This window comes from Lingula anatina, chromosome 9 (genome assembly GCF_051362555.1).
Source record: "Lingula anatina isolate TDL-2025a chromosome 9, LinAna3.0, whole genome shotgun sequence".
Lineage (NCBI taxonomy): Eukaryota > Metazoa > Brachiopoda > Lingulata > Lingulida > Lingulidae > Lingula > Lingula anatina.
The window spans coordinates 10,236,201-10,263,337 of record NC_141775.1 but is presented as its reverse complement, the minus strand read 5'-3'; the positions used below and the strand labels follow the sequence as shown (position 1 = coordinate 10,263,337).

The 27,137-nt window shown below is 36.8% G+C and overlaps 3 protein-coding genes across 5 annotated transcripts; all 3 read left to right on the top strand.

Annotated features, from left to right (window-relative positions):
• The first annotated feature begins 2,541 nt into the window (after nucleotides 1-2,541).
• On the top strand, nucleotides 2,542-9,478 carry LOC106169417 (cobalamin binding intrinsic factor-like). 2 transcript variants are annotated; one of them, XM_086995874.1, is made up of 8 exons: nucleotides 2,542-2,713; nucleotides 5,011-5,212; nucleotides 5,845-6,116; nucleotides 6,355-6,515; nucleotides 6,764-6,839; nucleotides 7,186-7,483; nucleotides 7,847-7,968; nucleotides 8,279-9,478. In XM_086995874.1, exons 2-8 carry the CDS (start codon nucleotides 5,082-5,084, stop codon nucleotides 8,338-8,340), a joined length of 1,122 nt encoding a protein of 373 aa, XP_086852000.1. In that variant the 5' UTR covers nucleotides 2,542-2,713; nucleotides 5,011-5,081; the 3' UTR covers nucleotides 8,341-9,478. The 2 variants fall into 2 exon arrangements, with proteins under 2 accessions (XP_086852000.1, XP_013404329.2); XM_013548875.3 differs by lacking the exon at nucleotides 2,542-2,713 and adding an exon at nucleotides 3,815-4,247.
• Nucleotides 9,479-13,616: 4,138 nt separating this feature from the next.
• On the top strand, nucleotides 13,617-18,691 carry LOC106157399 (cobalamin binding intrinsic factor). Of its 2 annotated transcripts, XM_086995876.1 has the most exons (9): nucleotides 13,617-13,940; nucleotides 14,146-14,234; nucleotides 14,952-15,141; nucleotides 15,599-15,870; nucleotides 16,098-16,258; nucleotides 16,501-16,576; nucleotides 16,788-17,073; nucleotides 17,400-17,521; nucleotides 17,972-18,691. In XM_086995876.1, exons 2-9 carry the CDS (start codon nucleotides 14,180-14,182, stop codon nucleotides 18,031-18,033), a joined length of 1,224 nt encoding a protein of 407 aa, XP_086852002.1. In that variant the 5' UTR covers nucleotides 13,617-13,940; nucleotides 14,146-14,179; the 3' UTR covers nucleotides 18,034-18,691. The 2 variants fall into 2 exon arrangements, with proteins under 2 accessions (XP_086852002.1, XP_013388488.2); XM_013533034.2 differs by lacking the exon at nucleotides 13,617-13,940 and having other exon boundaries at nucleotides 13,998-14,234.
• A 3,367-nt stretch (nucleotides 18,692-22,058) lies between these two features.
• On the top strand, nucleotides 22,059-25,142 carry LOC106169416 (aerolysin-like protein). The gene is made up of 2 exons (XM_086996301.1): nucleotides 22,059-22,202; nucleotides 23,521-25,142. The coding sequence occupies exons 1-2, from the start codon at nucleotides 22,146-22,148 to the stop codon at nucleotides 24,463-24,465; spliced, it is 1,002 nt and encodes a 333-aa protein (XP_086852427.1). The 5' UTR covers nucleotides 22,059-22,145; the 3' UTR covers nucleotides 24,466-25,142.
• The last annotated feature ends 1,995 nt before the right edge of the window (nucleotides 25,143-27,137 follow it).

Below are 27,137 nucleotides of genomic sequence, written 5' to 3'. Positions count from 1 at the left end.
TAACGTAGTAGACCTTCACACTAAAAATGTTTCTAGTAATCTACTGGTAGATGAAAAGTGCTATCGTACTGAACCCTTGAGTAACCTTGTGTTGTTTAACTTAATAGGCTTTGAAGATATAATGCTGCTAAATATTGTCTTTTTTTTTCCTGGTTCCTGAGTCATGAGTGTGTAGATGAGTTAGCTTTATATACTGAAACGCCATGCACAGTAGGAGTTTAAATGAAAATATGTTAATTTAAATATGTTGATTTACTAAACCTCTCAGCATTATTTGAATGTCGCATTTGCAAGGGAAAACATTTTAAAGAATCTACATAGTGAAGGTAGCAGCATCTTTCAGTCCAAGTCATATCGGCTTAGCAAATGCACAGTATTAGAAGAGCATGCATTTTCCACGGTATCGCTCCAGTATGTTGCTATGTAAGATATATCCCAGGCCACAAATAGGTCAACATGGTGACAGATAGCTTATATGACTTTGAAAATCATACACAAGGTTGTGACATGTTAGATTTCAAACATCCTCTCTAAAACAAATGGTCGTTAATGACAAGAGGGGGTATATATATATAAAGTGCTATTTGTTGAAGGAACGTATAATGACTACGAGGGTGGCATGAAGTAAAGAGAGTTTGACTTTATTTGCATACATGCACATGTAATTTTTTTCTGCTGGCTAGAAGAACACTATTGTTATTTAATACACACTGTAAAAACAGTGTTTAGCATTTAAATACATACAACACACGTTAGGCACCTATACGCATTTAGAAATATGTGTAAAAGCTAAACATGTATAGCTTTTCAAGCGTTTCACAGAAGTGGCAGTGTTACACGTTTAGCTATGTGTTTAGCTTCACCGGCATATGATTCTATGATAAGTCTATCACAAGCTAAGCACATTGGCTAAGCACTTTCCCTGCTAAGCGCGTGAGGCTGCTAAACATATGGAGCTGCTATAGGTGTAGAAGTCCTAAACGCGTGGAGCCGCTGAACACCACGTTTAGCTGTTCAAACTTGTCACAGAAAAAATGCTTTGCGACCCCATGTATACGATCCCATAACAAGTTTCTTACAAGACTCAACAATTTGGCCTAACACTTCCCCTTGTAAATGTATGGAGCTGTTGGAGGCTGTTGTGTCTTTCCTTGCAGTAACGTGTGATTATTTAAAATAGGCCTATTAAGTAATAATCCAAATAACAAATAACGTTTTCACGATGTTATCAGCTGGCTACATGATGATAAAGGAGCAAAAAAATTATGGGGACGTGGGAAGAAAAATGGGTAGTTGAAGAAATTCTGAGCAGAAAGAATTTAACTTGATTTCTTAATTTTTAGCAAAATATTGAAATTAGACTTTGCTAATCTATCCTGTATGTCATAAACGTCTGATTGAACTCAGAGAAGCTGTAAAATTAACACGTGTTGTCAACGATGGCCAAAATCGCCAGATATTTCGGTGCAAAAAAAAAGGACTCCTATTTCAAAGTCACAATAATTCAGTGTCAAATTATGACCCTTGTCCAGTCTACGTGATAACTACGGCTATTACCTAGATTGCTAAAAGGAGATTCAGTAAGACTCGAAATGTGAAGCTACACAATGTAATACCAGGGTGAGTGCGACCCAGTGCACGGTAAAATAAAAAACGGTACAAAAATTAACCGGGAAATATTTAAATGTGTGAAGGGGTGCTGAAAAAAAGGTAAACTGAATACGAGTGACATAAAATCAGAAGGGATATGATAACAGGCATGGAAATAGAAACTTATGCTTTAAATAGCGGTGTTATCTTGTGAAACAGTTCAATTATATGCAAATGAAAAGAAACAAATGACAATGCATCACAGCGTCACTCTGTTGAATATGCACCGACTTTAATGTTTCCCTCATACTTTAAATAACAGCTCCTAAAATGCCGTCAAAAAGCTTCAGATGAAACAGCATTAATCTACATATAACTGACTACCCCGGACCCTTTCTAAAGCATCTTTTACTTTGTTGTCACATGTTTTATGCATTTTATGCTTTTTATATCATCTTATTCTGACCCCCCCCCCCCCCTTTAGTGGCCTAAAATTCGAATTTTGCATTGTTCTTTGTAGTACAATTTTATCACAGAAATGTATTCGTTACGGCCGAATTAGCTTGGTTGCTACTTCTGATCGAGATAGTGAGAATCATGACAAATGATCGTGTTGTTTTAATTGAAAACAATGCAATAATCTTATCACCTATAAATAATGCACTAGGTATAGAGAATAACTTATCCGATAGCAGGGAGTACCAAGATAAACGCATCTTGATTAGAGTTGCAATTTGTGGTACATATGACAACGTTAAAAATTGTATTATCACATAATGAATGATACTAATATGAATAGATCAGATAGTTTAAAATGGGTTAATTATGCAGATTTTCTTCATACATGTATGTTCTCAGGAGATTACTTTTTCATTTTAAGAAGATTTGGTAAAATCAAATATCATTTCTTCGTTTTAGATATACTGACTTTGAAACTGGGAGTTCATGTTGTGGGAACTCTTGGGGATGTGGGTTCAGGAGCTATTTAAACATCTGGAAAGTTGCCTTCATTTTACAAAATGGTTGCAAACTTGACGTCATCTCAGCGCCTGCGGTCTGTACTGAATACCTTTCTATGCGCAGCCAGTATCCGTATGACTGATAGAGAACAACAACAAACCTTGTGAGTTACGAGATAAATTTACTCTTATCTATAGTCTACTACCCTGATTGTCAGAGCACTAAAAAGCTAGCTTGCTCCCTATATCTATCACGGGCTTGCTGTTTGTCAAGTTTGACAGCTATGGCAGATACCAGTGTAAGAATTACGCAATGGCTACACACCCAAAAGGTTTTAAAGCAGAAAGGTGCTTGTAATGTGGCATTGATTTCCGACTGCAAGTATTCTTAGTTCAAACTTCAAACTCCGAATCAGCCATTTTGCTTCTTTGTTCTTTGTGTCATCTGACGAGATGACGGCAGCTCAAGGCGGGAAAGGCAGCTAAAAACTGGACGTAGCTATTAAGTACAAGACATGTCACTGCCAAATATGGAAGTGTCCCAGGCAAAAATTTTCCTAACACGCCCCCAGTATGCAAGTGGTGGCTTGAATCGGTGTTGCTGATGTAGGTTACATTTGAAATCAAGATCGAGCTGGCATTACCCACCCTGAGCTTCAGAGCTGACTTGACACTAACCTTTTCACTGTAGCCTATCTCCATCGTGTCAAGTTACCTCTGACCAGATTCGAGTGCCCCCGCTGCCCGCCAATCAAATTTAAAGCCCGCACTCAATGACTCATTGAACGATCTAGCCAATGAACGCGAACGAGTCAAAGCGCGCTTTGTTCAAATCCGGACCAATCAAAGATAAGGCTGAATATCAGGGACTTGCCGTAACCTGTGGGCAGCACGCAAAATACATCATCCCTCAGTAGATAATGATGCAGGGCATCATACTGCTCTGGTTTCAATATTCCGATATACTCCATGCTTTCTTTGTGTACGGTTATGCACTCGGAACCACTCGGAACTACTCGGATGTCTCCGCACTCGACAATAACTATGTTGTTAGTATGGAGCTTGCGGAATCAGCCGAGGATTGCCGATTGACGATCAACCAATCAGCGTTTTCACCAAACTTTGGTGAAAAATTTTGAAACATGGATTCGATTGGCTTATATAAAATAGGTCAAACTATTTTCGTCAGAGGTTACTTGACACGATGGAGATAGGCTACAGTGAAAAGGTTAGTGTCAAGTCAGCTCTGAAGCTCAGGGTGGCATTACCGAAATCTAGAACCTAGGGTATGGTCTACACCAATCACTATAGTTCATGCTCCACATTCAGACGGAAAAAATATAGCCAGCCATTAAGGCGATCAAGCAAAAACCAATGGGCATTCACCCAAACAATCAATTAATCGCTGGGACAGTAAGAAACCTAGGAATTGAAAACCTTTCAATCCACACAGTTTCAGCCACAGTTCAGAGTTCACTTCCTTCTCTGAAATATATACGTAACACATCAGGTGACTCCTCATTTGCACATCCAATTTAAAAAGTATAAAAGGAAACCATTCACTGGTCTATGTACGTGTACAGGCCTTTGTGCAAAGATATTTGCAGGCAAAACCCGACGTGAAAAAAAAAAAAAAGAACGCCATGAAGATCTTTTATGCTGTTTTATTCACCTTGGTGTCCGTGCAGTGTAAAAGTGGTAAGTAAAATGTGATGTTCATATTTCAATTTTATTAGGTGCACTAGTGCAAACATTGGGTATTGATATTTGGCTTTGTTTTCAAGTGAGGATATACCATAGATACCAATTTTATACAGATCGAGGTGGCAAATCTATAATGTATATTTCTCTTTTTAACTTTAATCATATATATATATATATATATATATATATATATATATAAAGCGCCCCATTTTGCAAGAGGATGAAGTTAATTCTGATAACTGTGTTCCTGGTTGCTTAGGCGAAATTTTATATTTTCAAATATCATTAAAAAGTCTTTTCAGCGTTTGTGTTTTAGAGTCACCACGTTATTTAACAAGGGCAGCGAATATTTTTGTGTTCAAATAAAAAACCTGATTAATTGTTGTTATATGTTTTTTGTCATCTGCCTTGGTCGTCGACCGAGACGTTTCAGTCTACGTCATTTGTGTTCAACGTTATACATATAAAATACCAAGCATGGCACATAACATCATGTTTCGTACAAAATAAGTAATATGGATGTCAGAGCTGACATCATTAGTATAGTGAAAAAACAAGGGAAAGCCCCCCCCCCTCCCCCCCCCCCCCCCCAGCCAACCAACAATGTTGGTACACATAAGTAGACAATGTATTTTCCTTTTACTGATAAAATGCAAGGCTCAGATTTTCACTCAGTAACTGTTAACATTTACTGTGATCTCTTCCTTTACATGAACATAAATTGCATATCGTATATTGATAATATTTACCAATTCAGTCATTGACAAGGCGAGAGAGAATGGGATAAAATGGCTGCTAAAGGCCAGAAACGCCGAGTCGGGTTGGGGAATGCGAAGTGAGGCGGAGGCCATCACGGCGCTTCAGTTAGCTGACGGAGATGGCTGGTATGGTCCCAACAACCTGGACACCGTCGCCAGCGTCAAAGAAATGAATTTGGTTCTCCTGACAGCTATAAGAAAGTACGTTGATATCTGACCAGTAACAGTTTGTACTGGGTAGTTAGCTTCGTCAAGGAGGTTGTTTTACCTCCGTTTGTCTTTTTAAATGTCTTGTCCATTATTACCAGCCAAACTCAAAAAGTTAAATCTATGGATATTGATGATAATTTTTAGAAAAGGTCAGAAAGGCCTAACGTTTTAAAATCTGACAAGATTTTTGTGATGAGCCATCAATCAAATATTGGTTAATTATAAGTTATTTATTTGTGTGCTTGTTACCAAAATTATACAAAGTGTTATTGAGGAATTTATTGCGCTATATTTTGGTGGTTTAGTTTAATTAATCTCTTGGCTAATTATTTAGCTAATTGTCACATAATTAATAATTCTTAGAATTGACTTAATAAAATAGGTAATCAATTATTAAATAGTACTAATTAGAATTGATTGATTGATTGATTGATTGATTGGATAATAAATAAGCGATTAACGAGAATACGAATTTAGCTGCCATGGATAGGTCTGCGTTCTCTGAGTGCCTTCTTAATATATACATTCACCATATATAGTATCTGCTTTAATTTGTATAACATACACGTACTTATAAATAATGAATGAATAGATAAATGAATCAAGCGTAACTTTTTCTGCAGCTACCCAAGTTTGGACACGGCCGCTTGGTATGGCGGGAAACTTGGCCAGTTCATCAACGGTCTTGTGTCTACCTGTCAAAATCCGACAAAGTTCAATGGCAATAACCTCATAAAACTTCTCATGAACCAAATGAACAACTTTCCCAAGTATTATTTTAACCAGAACTTCGCCTACGGTTGGGCTGTGTTAGCTCTGTGCAACTCTGGTGCTATAAATGAGACGTACTACAAACGTCTTGTGGATGGTGCTGGAAATTATGCTTTTGGAGTTGGTAATGTCATCTTCTTTTTATCATATATTTTTCCATTTAATATCGTTTTGTGCATGATTGTCTTTTTATTTTATTTTATGCCTTATTGGTCGTATGGTTGCTTGTTCAATTAATAAATTTGCTTACATGTTCAAATCCACCACCTTCTTAATCTTTTGCTTTCTATTACACTTACACTTTCCATTTTTCGTCCCTTTCTGCAAGCGATTTCACTTCCGTTTCCTGTCTCCGTTTCCAGATGAAGCTGCAATATCAGTGACTGCATTGTCTTGTGTGAGAGACCGGACAGGGGCCGCTGACGTCACACCTGCCATCAACACCGGGATCCAGTATATACTGTCGAATATCAAGAAGGATGGTTCATTTGGCAACCAATACACTACTGGACTGGCAGTTCAGGTATACAGCTAAAACTATTCAGTGTAAAATATGACGAGGTCATGACATGTTTCACATTAATCCAATGTTCATATTCAACCAGATGGTTGTTTGAATACCAGTAAAAGACAAACTAATCTAATTGCAAATAATAATTGAATGGGATATCACAGATCATACGGAATTTTCCCAAGGCCTTTTCCTGTCAGGGCTCATGCACAAAATTAGTAAGTATTGTGCTCTGAATGCTCAAATCTTTTGTTATTTAGGCTCTGTATGCAGATGATAAAAGCAGTCGAAATCAGATCAAGGAAAAAGCTCAACTTTCCCTCTTGACCCATCAACGTAAGTAAAGACTTTCTTAATGCATAAGGGGTAAAAACAGGAGCGGATTGAGGCCGTCTTCTGGGTCTTCCGGGAGACGGTCAGTTTTTCGAGTTTGCATTTACCGGTATTTTATTTTTCTGTCGGAAGTACGGTCAAAAATGGAACATGGATCAACAAAGATAATTTGGAAGACTGTCAGAAAATAGCTCTGGCTTCGCCCCTGAATAATATATATGTTATATAACATTAAACTGATATTTGACAATTTATTTTATCTACTTTTTGTGACATTCTGTTAGAATGTAAGGATAAATTAAAATTGTAGCATGATACACAGCTTATTTGTGCCTTTTGATTCTAACAGAACAGGATGGTTCGTTTGGAGGAGTGACAGCTGCCAATCAGGTTCTCCCCGCCCTTGCTGGCAAATCATACGCTGATTTGGGGGACATCAAGATCTGTCAGAAGGCCACGCCCCCTGTCACTACTACTCAAGGTCCGCCCAGTACGACTACAACCCCAACACAACTAGCATTCACCATCCAGGCAGTTGCTAATATAGAAGGACACAATGAAAAAGAGAGTTACCACGTCAACGTTCCAATAGGATCATCCTTGTACGTCTCTATGGATATTCTTCAGAAAAGAGTATCAAATTTCAGGTAGGCTGCTTGATTTTCAAATTTCTTATATGAAATTCACTTTTTTTTCGGCTAATGACAGCATAATGAGAATACAAATCCATTCATTTGGGTGAAATCTTTACACTATTTTGCGATTTTCCACAGATATGTACCAAAATTTTAACAGGTCGTAATACATTTGGACCTTATGTATGGCGTACAAAATACATGCACTAGTACAGGAATTACGTGTAATTGAATTGAATTGAAATGAGTTAATTAGTCCGTTATTGAAATAAAAATAATGCATTGGCATCGAAACACTGTAGCGTTCGACGAAACAGTATTTTGTGATCAATGATCAAGCTGGTAAATTAATAATTTCATTGATCTTGCCTATAGTTTTAAGGCAAAGGACACCTCCCTTGGTCACTACATCACCGAGGTTAACGGAATATCGGAGGATCCAGTTAAAAGAACGTATTGGCAAATTCTTAAGGCACCGAACACCCCATTGCAAGTGGGTATGTAACCGAAATGTTATCTCTTTTTTATTTGCACCCGTGCTAATTTTGGATACATTGTTTATATGTAATAGGTATTAGTACAATTGTCAATGTATTTCTTTATCTATTTGTTCTACCTGATTTGAATTTGCCTCATTTATTTGTTTGTATATTCAATCAATTGCTACTCCATGGATTTATTTATGCATGTATTTTTACCCATACATTCTATATATTTTAGTAATCATTTAAATTATATTTAGTTATGCATACACTGGTGTTTATGTCGAACGAATTATAATTTAATTATTTTCTTCTTGAATTCTAGGAGTCGACGGCTATATCCCGAAACCCAGAGATATCATTATCTTCCGACTGTCTAAGTATTAGCTAGCTGGTACTAATTACAAAATGAGAGATCATCAAGTACCTGTATATCAATTAGACATTGAATACATCGGCTATAACCCACTGAATTCATTATCTTTCGACTCTCCACGATATTTATTTATTTATTTGCCAAAGTGTTATATGTAATAATGATCTTCCAGCGCCTGTATTCAGTCTCTTTTGTGCCATAAACTTTGAACTTAATGGTCTTTCGGACCACTACTTACCTATAATCTACTGGTCCAAATCATGATTCACTGGTCCGATTAAAAACATCAATCAGACAGGGACATGTTCCATTACTGCATGAATGTTTGTAATGACAAGACGTTGATTTTGTTGAAGTTTTTTTTTCAGAAATATTAGGCGACAGCTACACTTCAGATTCTTATAGTCATGTCCGGCCACTTAATTCACATATTCTGAAAAATCTACTAGCCATAAAAATTTACTGGCCATGGGCGTAGGACCAGTGGTTAACGACGCAGATTGCTGTATATGAAAAACATGCTAAGTTCATGAAAAATTGCACAGCACAAATAGTATCGTGACCTTGTCTTGGGGTATTTTGAATTTGAGGATCGTTTCTTTTGAATTTTGACTTCCCCCGAAACACATATACTTTGGCTCTATCCGAGGTCTAAATGCTTCGTGTATCAATAATGTATCTATTTGTGTATGCTCTCCTCTTTTTTTAAGCCGCAGGAATTTCAACTGTTATATGGAGTGCATGACATTGAGTGTAAGTCAAATATGAATAATATATACATACATGTAGATGATGTAGGCCTATTTCTCCCTTGGCTTTAGATTAAAAGAATAAAAAAAAAATTAAAATTGGTTCTCTCTCTCTCTCTCTCTTTGGGGACATAGGTGTATTTGTATATCAAAGTCATCACGTTTTTTTTTTCAAAACTGTGGCTATTTCACTATTTATATTTATTCATCTATAGCTTTCTCATATCCTGTTTTACTTTTTTAGTTATTCATTTTCATATCAACTCCTATTTTTTCATTTACACAGTGTATGTTTTTATTTTGCCAATTGCTGTAGTTGAGATTTGGTTCATATGATAAGCACCTTTAGTGTGAAATTATCGAATAAATTATACTAATCATTAAAATGTTTGTGTGTATTTCACTCATCCTAAATTGCCCTTTTAAACGTGCAAGTCCATGTTTTTATAGTCTGTATTTTTACTTTCTTTTAATGTAAATTACCATCTATCGTAATCTTACGGAGCAGCAATTGCTGATTTATATGGTGAGACTCAATATATTATGGTGATAGCCAATGTTTAAACGTCCATGACCTCAGGTAGAGGGCAGCGCTTCTCTCATAGTTCTGGATGAAGGTTCCTACAGTAAACTCTCGTTTACACCTGGGTATGTACGGCACCAGGAGAGGAACCGGCTTGGGACAGCATACTAATTGGCCATATTCACCTGCCACGCATGCACGGGTGAAGTCCTGAGGTACCTTGTGCTATTTAATTTTATAGGCTTTAATACCGAACTTATCTGGAAGGAAGAAGATTAAATGCCACTAAATAGTGTCTGTATGTACACGTACACTCGTAGTGCTAAATATACAGTGCTATTAGGAGCAAGCATAGAAGACACTAGTAATTTTCAAATCTAAAGGAATTCATTTAGACGTAATACTCTGCAACATTGGTCCCAAACGCAGTCTAATCAGTTTGATGTAACAATATTTTTATTTCTGTAAAATATCAATTTTATCATAAGGTTTATCAATAAAATAATCCATTTTGGTTTATTATATTTCCCCAGTAATCCGAAAGGTACTAATACTACATTCATATACATATGCACCAGTTTGAAGTGCTCACAAGGTGAGCAGTATCATAGTATTCAGTTCATTTCATCAGCCTCATAAATAGTATTCATTATAATAGCACTGTTCTGGAGTATGTTGCTACTGGTAAATTTCTCCCTGGCCACCATTCATCTAAATGAATTTAGAGAAGAAAAAAATCTTATATTGTGGTATTTTTTCTATCAACATGATTTATTTTAATTGTATATACTCTGAAATGGAGAATAAATTTTAGTTAAAAAAAACAGCGGCTGTTAGCACACGAGAACAGGCACATGTAGCTTGAAGGCACATGGTGCCCATTTGTAAATGAAAATATTCACTAAAAGAAGAACGGTTTGCTTTTCTGGTTCATTATATTCGAAAATAATATATTGCTACTGAAATAATTTTAACAAATAGTCCATCCACCATTATACACAGCGTTATGCTTTTCGTGTTTGATTTTTGTCGTCTTGACATAAGGAAAAGAAATAGTAGCTGATTTAATTATTTAAGTATTGGGGTTTTATGTTTAAAGTATCTTTGCAAATAGAAGGTTTGCGGTTCATTTACTTCATTAAATATGCGACGTCTTAGCTAATTTCATCATATCTTACCTACGGTTACCAAAAAGCTTCAGATGGAAAAAAGAGTACGATGAAAACAGAGCTGGTAACATATGGCCGTTGAAAACAGGCACTGCTACACTCGAATTATAGCAGAGTGTCTGGGTGGTAATCACGCACATGTCGGTAACGTTAGTGGCAAAGACTTACAAAATAAGATTCTACACGGATGAACATTTTCTTATCTAAGTAATAAACAATTACTGTTACTATTCGGTATTATATGAAATTGTTGCGCAATATTAAGTATCTAGAGAGTGCCTGGAGTATTGGCAAGTGTAGTTTGATTTAATTCCATCAGCTGTTGTCTGACCTCCTAGGTTTGTGGTAAGACGACAGCTTTATTTTATATGCAGCTTATTGCACGTGAGACGCCTGTGCCATTTTATTTCTCAGTGTATTTTTATTTTTAATGATGATGATGATGATGTGTCCATTGGTTCAAAAAGTTCAGGGCTGGCCTTCTTCAGGGGCAGTCTGACCTGAGCTCCACTTACTCTGGTGTTTGTAGGGAGTAAGTGTGAAAGGTGTCTAAAATAGGCCCATCCTTCTCTTTACGTACATGTATTAGATTCGCCGGTGGAAATGCTGTCACACGTGTAAACTTCAGTATGCATTAACTTGTTGTGTAATTTGTGATACTTTGAACTCAGTTAGTGACATATTGTCCCTGAAGCCAATCTAGTCAGAGCCTCAGCTCAATCAGCCAGAGCCGCTACATTTCTGTTACTCAGCATTTCTGTAAAATTTAGGCCTATACAGATGTGTCGGTATAAATGTGACTCATCTATACACACTCATGGCTTATGAACCAGAAATAAAGGACAATCAAATCTTGACTTTTCTTAAAGACTTAAATAATAACAATTGAAATGAGTGTTCTATCTGTATCTCGTTTTAAAAAATAACTTTAAAAAATATGTTATTAATGTGGTTCGAATACGAGACTGAAGAGATGTCAGATTTTTTTCTCCAGAATGTGCAGTTCAATGATGAAGCCATTTTCACTCTATTAGGTCCCCTCACGATAACGAAGTAGATACTCCAGCGCAGTAGACTACTGCAATCATACTGCAAACATGCTTCAAATCTGCTTCGATTGGGGAGCTAATTAGCATATTTGAAACATGCTTCTATCATGCTGCTAATCTACTGCATTAATGCTCCTCCTCTGTACAACCCTATGTAATTTTTGAAGTAGAATAGCAGTAGGCTATGCTGCATTTCTACTGCAAATATGCTCCACACCACTACTGCGTTAATGCCTCTTTGCTACTTCGATACTACTGCATCTTCTTGCGGGACAGGTCAGCAGAAAGAACTCCATTTGGAGTACCAGATAAGTTCTTCAGATGCTATTGCACTCTCCCCATGGGTTGCAACCTCAAAAAAGGTCGGTGGGGGCCTCTTTGCAACCCCACAAACGAAATTTTTGCAAAATTGCTTGGAAATGATAACTTTTGCTGACTCGTCACATCATTATTTTTAGGATGAGGAGTCTTATTTAATATTTCATATTTAATTTTTATCCCTAAGGCCATAACATTTAATGCAGGCAACAATTTGCCACATTGTTATTATTGTTAAAATTATTAGGATAGTGAGTTTATATAATAAACGCGGCCTTGTTTGGTCAAATCACGAACATCCGATAGTATTTGTTGCATTCTCTTTTGCTTTGAACGGGACTATGCAAGTTTGTGATGCACTGGGATGGAGGAGACATAAAGGTCATTATCAGATTATTTTGATTTCAGCATGGTGTTGGTGAGACAGTGACTGTCAATAAAGAGGGTAACATTCCGGTGCTTAATTATTTGGGGGGGGGGGAGGGGATTGTTACCCGTTGTGGCGTGTGGGGAGGGGACAAATGGTTCCAGCAAGATGGAGCAAATTCCCACACGGCTTACATCACTGTGGATTGGCAAGATAAACTATTTGCAGGCCGACTGATATGCACATTAGAACATGTCTTGTAAAATTTAATTTTTTAACCAAAAGATGCAAAATGAATACTCATTTCTTATTACTATCATTTCAGCTTTTTGGAAACCCAACATTTTATTGTCTTTCTTCCCTGACACACCACCTTCATACTGACACACCATGCACAGAAGGAGTTTAAATGAAATACTTTGATTTACTAAACCTTTCAGAATTATTTGAATTATAATGCTAAATGTTACATTTGCTCGGGAAGACATTTTAAAGAATTTACTAAATAAAATAATGCAACATCTTTCAGTTCAACTCATATCAGCTTTGCAACTGAAATATTACACAATAATAGAAGAGCATGCATTTTCCATGGTATCACTCCAGTATGTTGCTATGTATAAATATCTCCCAGACCACAAATAGGCTTTCACAGTGACAGATAGCTTAAGTGACTTTGACAAAGTATGCAAGGTACATGTAATGATATGTGAGATTTCAATTATTCTCTCCAAAATAAATTGGCCTTAATGATAAGAGAGGAAATATTGATGCCTTTCAATGTGTTGAAGTATGGTGATATACATGTAAATCTCTTCTTCTGCATGATTTAAAGCAATGATGCTTTATATGCAAATGATGAAAACACTTTAATAATGTATGAAGACTGAAGAAGGGAAGGAGATTTAAGTTCGAAATAATGAGCAGAAAGAAATTTACTTGGTCTCTTAATTCTTAGCATAATATAGAAGTTAGGTTATGTGAATCGATCCTAGATTTATTATATTGCAGTGCGTATTGTTATGTTTTTCAAGTCAATTTAAGCAGCTTGTTCAAAGATTATTCCACTGAGTTTTAAATCGAATTGATGAAGTAATGGAGTCTGTACTATATTGTAATTTTGTTCTAGGCAGTTATGGTTAAAATAATGCAAATTCTTGGATTCCCGCAAAGGTTGCAAACTCGAAGTCATCTCAGCTCACTCGATCTGTCCTGAATATCTTCATTCGCGCAGCCAGTTGCCATATGACTGACAGAGAACGACAAGAAACCCTGTCAGTTACGATATAATGAAAGGAATATCTACATTATACACAAATCAAATGAGTCCATGTTCCACGATCAGACGTAATAACACGGCCAGCCAATAAGATGATGGAACCGAAGCAACTGGATGTTCCCCCAACAATCAACTAAAATCTGTGACAGAAAGAAACGTAGGAAGGAATATCCTTCGATTCATTTCAAGAATTCTGAATCCATACGCATTTAATATACAGTTCAGAGTTCACTTCCTTCTTTAAAATATGATTAAATTAACTGATGATAAAGACATCAGGTGACTCCTTATTTAGGCCTACGTAAGGTATAAAAGGAAATCATTCAGTGGTCTACGTATGTTACGGCTCTAGAATCTTGCAGGTAAAGAACCAACGTGAAAAGAAAACGGAACGCCATGAAGATCTTGTATGCAGTTTTATGCACCTTGGTATCCGTGCATTGCCTAGGTGGTAAGTAAAGTGTGATATTGTGATATTCATAAGTCATTTTCATTAGTTGCACTACTGCAAACCGTGGATATTGATATCTGACTTATATAAAATATTTGCGTGCAATGGCTTTGTTTTCAAGTGAGGATTTACCATAGATAACATTTTTACATAAGTCGAGGTAATAAATGTATGATTTACATTTCGCTTTTTTACTTTAATTATATATAAAACCGACCTATTTTACAACAGGATGTAGTTAGTTCTGATTGTTTAGGCTATCCAAATTATGTATTTTCAAATATCATTGAAGAGTCTTATTAGCATTTGTGTTTTAATCACCGCGGTATTTAACAACAAGTGCATCGAATATTTTAAAGTTCGAATGAAAAGCGTAATTAACTGTTGATCTATAGCTTTTTGCCACCTGCGTCCACTGAAGACCACGTCATTTCTGTTCAACGCAATAATCATCCATATAACATATCACACATGGAACATAACAGCATGTTTCGGGTGAGATAAGTTATATGGATGTTAAAACTGACATAAAGGAGTAAGGAAAAAAACACGACACCCCCCCCCCCCCCGGCCAACCAGCAATGTCATAAGGAGGCAATGCGTTTTCCAATAACTGATAAACTCCAAGACTCAAACTTTCACTCAATTATTGTTACAATTTACTATGATCTCGTCATTTACATGAAGATAAATTCGACAATATTTACAAATTCAAAGTGAGAGAGAAAGGAATAAGATGGCTGCTGAAGAACCGAAATGAAGATTGGGGTTGGGGAATGCGAAGTGAGGCGGAGGCCATCACGGCGCTTCAGTTGGCTAAAGGAAGTGGCTGGTATAATCCCGATAAGCCAAACACCGTCGCCAGCGTCAAAGAAATGAATTTGGTTCTCCTGGCAGCTATTAGCAAGTACGTTGATATCTGACCAGTAACAGTTTGTACTGGGTAGTAAGCTTCGTCCAGGAAGTGTTTTACCTCCGTTTGTTTATTTGTCGGCCAGTTACTGAGTCTACTAGTAAGTCAAAAAGATATATCGTTGGGTTTTGATGACATTTCAGGCTAGATCTGAAAAGGGCTGAAAACTGATAATATTTTGGTGATGACCATTTATTAATTTTTTGTTAATTATTAGTTACTTATTTGTGTGTTTGTTAGCAAAATTATGCAAAAAGTTATGGAGGGATTTACTTGGGTTTGCTTAGTCAATTTATTGGCTAAATATTTAGTTTATTGTCTAATAACAAATAATGCTGCGTTAATCAATAATTAATTAGTAATAATAAGAATTATTTTAAGTGATTAATTAATTGATTAGCTAATAAATAAATAAATGAATAATAAGAATGATAAATATTTTTTCTTGCAGCTACCCAGGATTGGACACTGCCGCCTGGTATGGCGGAAAACTTGGCCAGTTCATCAACGGCCTTGTGTCTACCTGTCAAAACCCGGCAAATTTCTATGACCATAACCTTATAGAACTTCTCATGAACCAAATGAACAACTTTCCCAAGTATTACTTTAACCACAATTTCGCCTACAGCTGGGCTGTGCTAGCTCTGTGCAACTCTGGTGCTATAAACGAGACGTACTACAAACGTCTTCTGGATGGAGCGGGGAATTATACTTTCGGAGTTGGTAATGTCATATTTTTATCATATTTTTTTCTTTTTAACATTTGTTGTGATAGTCATTTTTCTTTTATTCTTTTTTGTTGTTGTTCTTATGGTTGTTTGGTTACTTAACCAATTGATTTACATGTTTAAATTCAGCCACCGTCTTGACCTTTTTCCATACACTTTCACTTTCGTTTTTTAATTCTCTTTGGCAAACGATTCACTTCCGTTGTCTGTCTCTGTTTCCAGATGAAGCTGCAATATCAGTGATTGCATTGTGTTGTGTGAGAGACCGGACTGGGGCATCTGACGTCATACCTGCCATCAATACTGGGGTCCAGTATATTCTGTCTAATATCAAACCGGATGGTTCATTTGGCAACCAATACACTACCGGACTGGCTGTTCAGGTATAGAACTACCTGTAAGGCAATACAGTGCAAAGGTCGAGGTCGTAATAGTTTTTAACTTTTTAAAATATCGAACCAGGCGGTTGTTTTGATACTATTAAACGACAAGATAATTTTATTGCAAAAAAAGCCTTTACTTAGACACCACGGACACGGAGTCAGTCCACTGCTTCTGCTGTTGCTGTGACGTCACATGTACGTAATGATATGTAAATGTATATTGATATTTTTTGCTATTGTAGGCTCTGTACGCAGATAATGAAAACAGTCGAAAACTGATCAAGAAGAAAGCTCAACTTACCCTCTTGGCCTATCAACGTAAGTAAAGACTTTCCTTATTTCATTGATGCATAAGGGGTAAAAATATGTATTTTATAAAACATTTTACTGAGATGTGACAATTTATTTTATATTTTTTATTTTATTCTATTTATGAATTTATTTATATTTTGAGGCATTATGTTAGATCATAAGTAAAGATTATAATTGTAGCTAATGGACAGCTTACTTGCACTCTTGAATTTAACAGAGCCAGATGGATCGTTTGGAGGAGTGACAGCTGCCAATCAGGTTCTCCCCGCCCTTGCTGGCAAATCATACGCTGATTTGGGAGACATCAATATCTGTCAGAAGCTCACTACTACTCAAGCTCCGCCAACTACGACCACAACTCCCACACAACTCACATTCACCATCCAGGTAGTTGCTAATATAGAAGGACACAGTGAAAACCAGAGTTACTATGTGACCGTTCCAGTAGGATCATCCTTGTACGATTCCATGGGTATTCTTCAGGACAGTGTATCAGATTTCAGGTAGGCTGCTTGATTTTCCAATATTTCTATTACGTTCACTTTTTCCAAGGCTAATTAAATATCGAAATAACAAAAACAAATTCCTTCATTTGGGTTTTAAACCTTTTGCTTTTAAACCTTTCGTTTTACAGAAATGTACTTTAACTTGCACAGTGCGTAATAAATCTGGACTTTATACATGTCAAAAAATTGTCAATTAAATTGATATAAGTTTATAACTCTGTCAATGATATCAAATAATGCATCTTTTAAAAATTACGACGAAAAAAAGGTTGCGATCAACGATCACACTGGTAAATAATTAATCTCGTCGGTCTTGTTTTCAGTTTCAAGGCCAAGGACACCTCCCTTGGTCACTACATCACCGAGATTAACGGCATATCGGAGGATCCAGAGAAGAGAACATATTGGCAAATTCTTAAGGCACCGGACACCCCACTGGAAGTGGGTATGTATGCTATTTGTTTATAAATATTTGCACCCGCACTAGTTTGTGATCAATTCATAGTATGTTATAATTTTTGGTTCAATTATAACTTTATTCCTTAATTAATCTTATCTAGCTTATTTGAAATTGCTTCGTTTATTTGTTTGCATAGTCAATAAATTTGATTGATTGATTTAATAATGCCTTTACTATGCTTCTATCCATACGTTTTTAATATTTTGTCAATCATTTAGAATAATATATTTTAAAAACCTCTAGCTATTTTATATTTTATGTTTTATTGGCGTCTGATTCACACATGTAGTTGCTTTTATTTAATTTTAAAATATAGATATAAAAGTCAGGTATAAATGGATGAATGACAAAATTAATTTACCTTGCAAGATGTGGTGCATACGACTCGTGTCGTAGCAAACGAGTCAATTAAGCTATTTTCTTCTTGAATTCTAGGAGTTGATGGCTATATCCCGAATCCTGGAGACGTCATTATCTTTCGACTGTCAACCTATTAGCCAAAACGGTACCAATGACGTAAAGAAAGAACTTCCAGTGCCTGTATATCAACTAGAAAATGTGAACATTCAGCTTTATTATACATCGAAAACTGTATCCATGACCCCACTTACGATTTCATATAATTGAGGACGATCTTACATTAAAAAAAAAAATATATATATATATATATATATATATATATTTGCAAAGGACACGTTGGCTTGATCAGAGGTACATAATAGGTACTAAACTCTTTGTATATCAATTAATTGGACAGAACAAAAAGTCAAATGTACCCCCATGTGATTCCATGCTTCTTTATGTTGTAAAAGGCGCAGGGATGTCATTTTTATCTTTTTGAGTACATGAAAAATTAACATATAGGGTACACTTCATATTTAAATAATATTTTAATGTTTTTCTTCTTTGGTTGTAGAATAAAAGCACATGAAGCTTTAAATATGATGTATTTTGTGATTAACTCCACACGATTGATTATATGCATTTTATACATAATGCGTGTCTACGAACTATATGCCTCTTTGCAAATTGCTTTTTGTTTTCAGAATTGTGTCTGTTGAATTCATTCTTTGTATCAGTTTATCTATTTATCATATGTTCTTTTTATTTTGATTATTATTTGTATTCATTCACTATTAAAAGCCTTTATTTGTCATTATTTCATTTATCCATGAAATATGTCAAATGCTGCAGTTGAGGCACGGTCCATATGATAAACATGATAAATTCCAACGCAATCGACAACAAATGCAATGGCGAAAAAAATCGAGGGAATCTAAGAGAACCCAATAATCGATACACAAAGAAACGTAGCACCAAAGCAGACCTTATGTCGGTAATAAATATTATAGGCTGACTGACTTGCATTGACGAAGTTTGAGGAATCTTATTTTCCAAACATCTATGAAAACATGTTCTGGAATCTCACAACTGGTCAACAGTTATGCCTCTTTCACATTGTGGTGTTCATTTTGATTAATAATGTTGCCTGGTCACCCCCATAAATATTAACCTTGTTCGGGATTTTATGCAGTTTCCGACCATATAAACATAATGACATTTGATTTATGTTGAAGTATTTGATGACCAAGAATAGTGCAGACTGCCCTACAGGACACAACTGGACGTAGATGATGGTTATGTTGAATGTGAATGGTGTTTTGGTGAATGTTGACTACAGTTTAGTGTAGTAAAGCACACACACACACACACACACACACACACACACACATATATATATATATATATATATATATATGTAATAGGTTGGGATTTATCTAGCTGTGGATGTTATTTCTTGCTGATTGCTTATACGTACCCCCCCCCCCCCCTTGTTGTAAGCTAATACTTTAACGTTTTCAACTTATAAAAGGGACCACCCTTGTTTAATACAAATAAGCGGCATACCGCTTCGCTTAAAGGCATTCTCTGTTTGACTTAGAAAACTGAATAAAAATGTCATTGTGTCATGTAACCTCAGCAGGTCAACAAGTACGCAAGCAGCGTGTTCAAGCATTAACATACATATCCAAATATTTTATAGCGCTTGAACAATTTTATTATTTCTTTATAGATTTTTGTTGCATTCAGTTTTTCAATTGGCGGTCATTCATTGTTAATGATCTGTGTGTTTTGTGAACGCTCAAATTTCGATTTGGCTTAATTATAAGGGCAAATTTGTTTACAATACAATGGCAACTTGCAATTATAAATACTATTGTGTTTTGTTTATGATTGATAGGATTGCCTTGTTCTTACAGGTAAAATTGAAAAAAAAAAAGACTAATGCAACGATCATATTTGCCTCGCGGGATACAATATACAAAGGAACTTATCTTGAATTCCCGCACGTCTATGTACTTCTTCAATTGAGAAAAATATAAGTTTGTTTAAGATGCATCACTAAAATGTAAACAACTTGTTTATAAAACCACGTTGAAAAGATGAAAAAAGAAACATTTAAAACATTTTATGTCAATACTTTTGGTGGCCTGTCAAGATGCCTTGTTTGTAAGCGCTTAAGTTTGTGACAAGATCAAAGTAACATACATACACTTTGATATACGTTTGGATGAGTTTCATCAATTGCAAATTATGATTGTAAGCGTAACGCTCTGTCGGGAAGGTATGTTTATTTATTTTTTTTAATAGTTGATCTCTTTGTGTCCACTCTCCATGCGTTCCGTAATAAAGTTTAAAAACCGGTCATGTGTTTATCCATACCCACGCATCTGTCTAGGTAAACTTAAACCATAAAGAACGCTTAGCTTGTGGGCGGGGTCAGAGTAACACCTGGCCCGTTCCACGCATTTATTTTCAGTGCATGTTTTTAATTTGTATATGTCATAATATGAAGAGTTTTGAACCTTTCCACAAAAGAAAAATGTTTCTGCTTTGTATACTACCACCTACGTTATAAAGATACCTAGAATTGTGTATTCAATTGTACATTGCACTGCCCACAGAGGCCTTATGAAAAATAAGTCCGCGCTTCATTTCACATCATTATTATGAATCCATGCACGTTATTAACAGAAAAATTCACCCACCTGTCCTTCTAAATCGTTTTCAATCAGTACAAACAGTGCTTGGATCATTATAAATAAATAAAACCTTTAAATAAACTTGTTGACTGGACATCTTAAAAGAAATTAAAAAGAGCCGGCCGCCCACTCGGTAGTTGAATCTTTCTAAAATCAAGGAGTGAAACTCCTTGCTAAAATCAACAAACGACTACATACTATGCCTTATTTATTTTATTAAACAAATCTGACCGTGGGTGTTTCTGGGTTACACTGTATGTCTTGCAGTGCAACTATCCTTGTAATGTCATAGACCATGTTGCAGCATAAAACTACAAGTCACGCCTATTACCTTTTCACAATACAAATATTGCACATGTTTTCCTGGCAACTATTCAGAGACCTCTCGTTATTTCAACACAAACCTCGCATTTTATTTATTTCTTATTTTATATTTAAAACGCACTGCTTGCATGAAAAACTTTACTGTTGTAATTCACAGGCGTTGGGGTTAATTTTTTTTTCATATATTTATTTATTGTATTAAGTTTTAATATTTTATATTCATTTAACTCATATCATTTCATTTATCTTCTAATTTTGTCAAATGCTGCAGTCTCGATTTGGTTCATTATGGACACGTTGCAACGTAAACGTCTTATACGTTCACTTGCATTTGATAAACATTCATCTGGGATGTTCATTTCGACAAAATTTGACATGATGTTGCCTGGTCTTCATCGCTAAATGTGTTTACCACATTCGCTTCCTCAATAAGTTTCAACCTCAAATTGTAAGGGACATTTTATTTATTTAACGGGGCTTCTGCTAACCAAGATTAGTACGAAATTGACCAAATTTGATATGGAAAATTGTGTTGAATAAATATTTTATGAGTATATGCATTTTAATGCAATATTTCAGATCTAAGTTTAATCACCTGCGGCGTGACCAATTCCGAGTCCAAAGAGACCAAAATAACACTGCATGGGGCAAAACTAATAGAAATGATAGAACAGAGTTACCCAACCTCTTCCGTCACTCTTCATGGACGTGCCTGGGGGCAAGCAGAGGAGGGGGCAAGTAACTGAATCAGTATGCACGGTATTAGGACAATATAGGGGTATTTTCTATGAGACGCACGGTATTTTCCCCTAAAAAAACTCTATTGTAAGTAATTTTTTGTATAATTATTAACAAGCGGATCCATATTTATTTTTTATTTATTTATTTATTTATTATCGGATGACGGATTCATTGCATTAAGGCTTCTGCGCGCACACACACACACACTTTGATGTCCTATTTAACATGTGACCTGAAATATAAACAAAAAGAGGTTGAAAACATGGTGATCAGAATATTTTTTGCTCAATACAACAGAGTAGATACGCCAAAGACACAACAGTCAAAACGCCAACGCCAACCCACGCAGCCAATCAGAGTGCGTTTTGTACACAGGTAGGCGGGGAAGCCATGTATAAAAGCAAACGCCTTCCTTCATATCTTCCTACCTCGAACGCTGTCTGCTCGGTTAAGACACCAAGTGCACCCAGTACCAAGGCACAACAGATACCTACTTCAGGATGCCTCACTTGAGAGAATTCAGTAACATTGACAAGAGATACTTTACTTCTAATCAGGTATGTAATCACTGCCACACTCTATGTATTTTAATTATCGGTGCGTCTCGCAAAAATTGGTCTTTAAGAAAAATGCCACTGTGTATTTATTCCTTGCATAATTTGTAGCTATTATGAAACGGCAATTTAGCCAAGGCACTGCGCTTTTTTTTTCACACTGCACAATTTTCACTTTGAAAAAAGAAAGCACGGTTACAATCCACAAATCTAAAGGTTTTCTAGTCAAAAACTGTTGCAAAAATAGAATTTCTAGCCCCTTCTGCTGAAAAGCTTAAGTTTACGAAAAGTGGAGATGCTTCTGCATTGGGCACGAGAACTAAACGGGCAATATGAGTTTTTCTGGTTTTCGGTATTGAGTTACCGTAAGTCTGTTAAAACAAGACCATTAAATATATGCAGTATGCATTTGAAATTATCTCATGTTTTCTGTGTTTACATACCCTACATAGCTACTTTATTATCCCAATTCAGACACTTTAAACGATAAAACAAAAGCTTATATTTCCTCTTTAATTTAAATGTTTAGGAAGATAGAATAAAGTCTAAATAAGTAGGAAGTCTTTCAGAACTAAATTGTTTTATTAGGCATTGTAGAAAACATCGAATTTTAGTGCAGGAGAGGAACGAACAATGATTTGCAAGAAGGGCAAATTGCTTATATTTAGTAAAAAAAAAATTGGCGGGATAATCCTAAGGTCTAAGTAAAAAATAGTTGACAATTAAGTAAAAAATGAGAGCCATTTATGATAATAGAAAGGTAAGACCTAAAACAAAACAACTTCAAGAGGAGCGTATCTCTCTGGGGCCTACAAATGAATTTATTTTCTGCATATTGTGCCCATTCCAGGGGCTCGATAATGGTGAAGGCAGGGTTATCAACAGGTTGTTGACCTTACTGGTGCAAGTGCAGGGCCGTAGCCTGAGCAAAATGCCAGGGGGGGCAGTAAGCGGACACGAGGGGGCGAAGCCCCCGATGGGGAAGGGTGGGGGTGTCCCCCTCCCACGATGTGGAAAATTTTTAAAATCTGTATGTATAATACAGCATTCTGGTGAATTTTAACTGTTATTTATTGCTCAATCAGAAGTCAGAAATTGCGATTATTTTTTTTTTTACACCTCAAATCCCCTGCCCCCCCCCCCCCCCCCCCCCGGAGGCTACGGCCCTAAAGTGCGGATCACCACTCATTGTTATGTGTAGTGATGTCGTTGGTGTTTAAAATGCTCAGTCGTGGTCGGTCGCTAAGGGCTGCACCGGAAGTGAAGTACCAAAAATGAAATTAGTTTGTTTTAAGAACTGAACCCTTACTTACTTTTTCAGGCCTCTGGTGGAAATGGGGGAACGCCGTTCACGTACGTAAGGCTGGACGATGGCGCCATCATGACCAAGCTAAAAGCCTGGAAAGACGATTGGCGTATCCGTGGAGTGGAGATGTGGATGAGCGATGGGAAGTCTCACCTTGTTGGAAAGCGATCTGGATCTTCCAGCGAATTCCGCTTGAACACCGGCGAGAAGCTGACCAAGCTTAACATCCAGGCCAGCGGAGAGACCAGCTCAGGCGGGAATCATCGTCTCGGTGCCATCTGGTTGCAGACGGACAAAGGGCGCGACTGGGGAATCTTCTCTCGCTGGTTGGATGAGGACGGCCGTTACTGGCCAGACGTGGGCTCCGGCATCGTCTGCGGAATGTTCGGCGCCGGGGGCGAGGACGTCGACTGTCTGGGGTTTGCCATATTGCATCCAATTAAGCAGGCACGCCTTGTGGACGTGACTTACCCGAATCTGGACATGGAGATTGTCGCTACGGTCCCAGACACCGTTGTCCACCAGAGGATCACAAATGAATCGTCCGTAGAACAGACCTACACCGTGAAGGGTACCCGATCCGTCACTATTACGCGACAGTGGAGCATTACCACCGGTTTGGAGTACTCTTTGCAGACAACGGTCTCCGCAGGTATCCCAGAGGTTGCAGACGTAGAGGCCAGCTCAACCTGGAAGGTCACCGCGAGTGCCTCATACGGGAGGTCCACTACAAACACCGAAGAGCGCACGTGGGAATGGCCGATCAAGTGCCCTCCAAACCGGAAGCTGTATGCCACAGGTACCATGTACGCCGACTCCATAGACACGGAGTACAAGGCTAACATGCAGATCGACCTTGCGAACGGCAACAGCTACAAGTACAGCGTGGAGGGGATCTATGACGGCATGAATGCTCGCAGTGGGTCAGTTAAGATTGATGACCTGGGCCCATGCAGTTAATCAGTCAAGACTGCCGACGTCACGGTTTTCAGTTGGGTGACGTCACTGTGCGCTTGCTCATGTGATATCGTGGACTGATGTTGCATCTGAAAACTACAACTCACGCCTTTTTTACTTAGCACCGTTTAAACATATGCACATGTTCCCTGGCAACTATTCTGCTAAATGTTGAAAATACGTGACAAGAGACTATTCGTTTAAATGTGACATTTTTATCAATACAACTCACACACGTCTATGCACTTTTTCAACTGAGACAAATCTAAACTGGCTTGAGATCCGTAATTAAGATGTAAACAACAAAATACATTATAATCTTGTGGTATGAAATGTAGAATTTATAGAAGATGTTGATGTCTGGCGTGACCTTGTTTTTAATTAGACTACGTTGACAGAATGAGCAAAGCCACATTAAAAACGTTGTATTTGCATGTTAGTACTTTTGATGGCTAGTTAAGATACTCTGCTTGTTAACACTCAATTCTGTATCAAAACAACATATATACTCTTTGAGGAAATGTTTGATTGAGTTTCAACAATTACATATTATCAATGTAAGCGTAACGCTCTGTCGTGAGGGTATTTGCATGTTTTTAAAGTCTGCGTGTTTATTTTCTTTATACTTTGATCTCTTTATGCCTACTCTCCATGTTTTCCCTAATAAAGTTTAAAACCAGTTTTCCATGCCCATTCCACTGTCTAGGTAAACTTAAATCATCAAGAATAGTTTGTTTTTGCGACCAAGAGGGGGTCAAGTAACACCTGGTCCGTCCCACGTATTTCAAGTGCATGTTTTCATTTGTAAATTTAATAGAATTAAGAATATTGAACCTTTCCACAAAAGAATATTGCTTCTGACTACTATAATACCCCCAACGCTATAAAACTGTCCAGAGTAACGTATTTAAATTGTGAAAAAAAAATCACTGCACTGCGACGGGTACCAATGAATAATAAATCCCGCGCGTCATTTGTCACAACATCTTTATGATTCAATGCGCGTAATTTACAGGTATATTCGTCCACCTATCGTTTGTGTTGCCAGTCCGTGCAAACAGCGGTTGGGTTATTATCAAAAAACAAGACCTTTTGGTGAGTTTGTTGACCGAAAATCTTTTAAAAAAGGCCTGTCGCCCACTCGGTGTTTAAATCTTCCTAAATCAACAAACGATTACATTTTGTGCATTCTTGTGATGTATTTAACTGAACAAAAATGGTGCAACCATCCATGTAATGCCATAGACCCATGAAGCAGCTTAAAGCTTCAACTCACGCCTTTTACCTGACCATTATACAAACCCTGCACATGTTTCCTGGCAACAATTCGGAAACTTTTTGTTATTTCACCACATACTTCGAATTTCATACAATTTCATGCATAATAGTTGCACGTAGTTGTCATTCATATTCACTGAGATTAATTCTTTTTATTCATTCATACATAACTTTATTGTATAGGGTTTAGGTTTTCTATTTATTTTTTCAGCTATTATTTTACTCATATTCATACTCATGCCCATTTGCCTACATTTTTGTCAAATGCTGCAGTTGCGATTTGGTCCATAGACACGTTGCCACGCATTCAACAAACGCAATGCTGAAAAAGTTGGCGAGAAGACGAGAAGCACCTTAGCTCTGTTAAACCATTAAACGTAGCACTAAAAATAGGCCTCAGTGTCTATTCGTTTTCCTTCCTCGTTGCCACAAAATCTCAGCTGCAAAGGTAAAGAATAAAGAAAGGTAAAGATATAAGGATGTTCTCTTATTAAATCTTGTGTTCAATACTATCCCCACAACATGAAATACACTAAGTGGTAGTACATGAAATGGTCTTCCAATTACCACAAAGTAGTCGAAAATAAACCTTGCATTTATGAAATCTGTCAAGAACTGATAATACAATATAAGGACAGGCCTCAATTATTTTCTAATCAATTGCACTGTGGGCTTGAAAGACATAGACTTGTAACACATCATTTTTGAAAACCTCATGTAACGTAGTTTCTTTGGTAAATCCCATTGCCATTGTATCTTTTTAAATGCCTCGCAGGTGTTAGCTAATTGGGTACATGCAATAAGTACATACAATTATACAAGACAGAATGAGAAATAATAAAAACATTTTATGTAGCCATTTGTGAATATAAAAACGTATAAGACATAACACAAAATATTTACACGATGGTGCTTTAAGATAAACAAACAAAAAGGCACTAGGAATATGTAAATTATTTTGGGTTTACTTTTACACTCGCCTTGATAAAGTATAAGCTTATTTTCATTACAATTTTCTCAACCAGAGTCTGAAAATGAAGAGTTTTTTACGGTGCCAGTTTATCTGAGAATGAACTGAACGCTGTCTTTACACCGCAATGACATGACTAGATGCACGAACATAAAAACACAATGGCACAACAAAACGCAATCACAACACGTTTTCACCTCATTATTCATGCACCTTATTTAAATAATATTCTTTAAACTTGAAAATCATTTTCACCTCAACGAAGATGTTTTAGTGCAGCATGAATCATCTTTTTATATATGCTTCTACAGTGTAATTCAGACATACTGCAAATAGTCAGGTATTGCCTGTGGTTTGTCAAACATGATCGACCCAATTCTATCACTCGGAACTACTCGGATGTCTCCGCACTCGACAATGACCTCGG

Bases quoted from the DNA above. Each gene is read 5' to 3' on its own strand.
- LOC106157399 (XM_086995876.1), top strand. From the start codon at position 14,180: ATGAAGATCTTGTATGCAGTTTTATGCACCTTGGTATCCGTGCATTGC. The intron at 15,142-15,598 runs GTACGTTGATAT...TTTTTCTTGCAG, and splicing joins CTCCTGGCAGCTATTAGCAA to CTACCCAGGATTGGACACTG. The intron at 17,522-17,971 runs GTATGTATGCTA...CTTGAATTCTAG, and splicing joins GGACACCCCACTGGAAGTGG to GAGTTGATGGCTATATCCCG.
- LOC106169417 (XM_013548875.3), top strand. From the start codon at position 4,193: ATGAAGATCTTTTATGCTGTTTTATTCACCTTGGTGTCCGTGCAGTGT. The intron at 6,516-6,763 runs GTATACAGCTAA...TTTGTTATTTAG, and splicing joins CTACTGGACTGGCAGTTCAG to GCTCTGTATGCAGATGATAA. The intron at 7,969-8,278 runs GTATGTAACCGA...CTTGAATTCTAG, and splicing joins GAACACCCCATTGCAAGTGG to GAGTCGACGGCTATATCCCG.
- LOC106169416 (XM_086996301.1), top strand. From the start codon at position 22,146: ATGCCTCACTTGAGAGAATTCAGTAACATTGACAAGAGATACTTTACT. The intron at 22,203-23,520 runs GTATGTAATCAC...TTACTTTTTCAG, and splicing joins GATACTTTACTTCTAATCAG to GCCTCTGGTGGAAATGGGGG.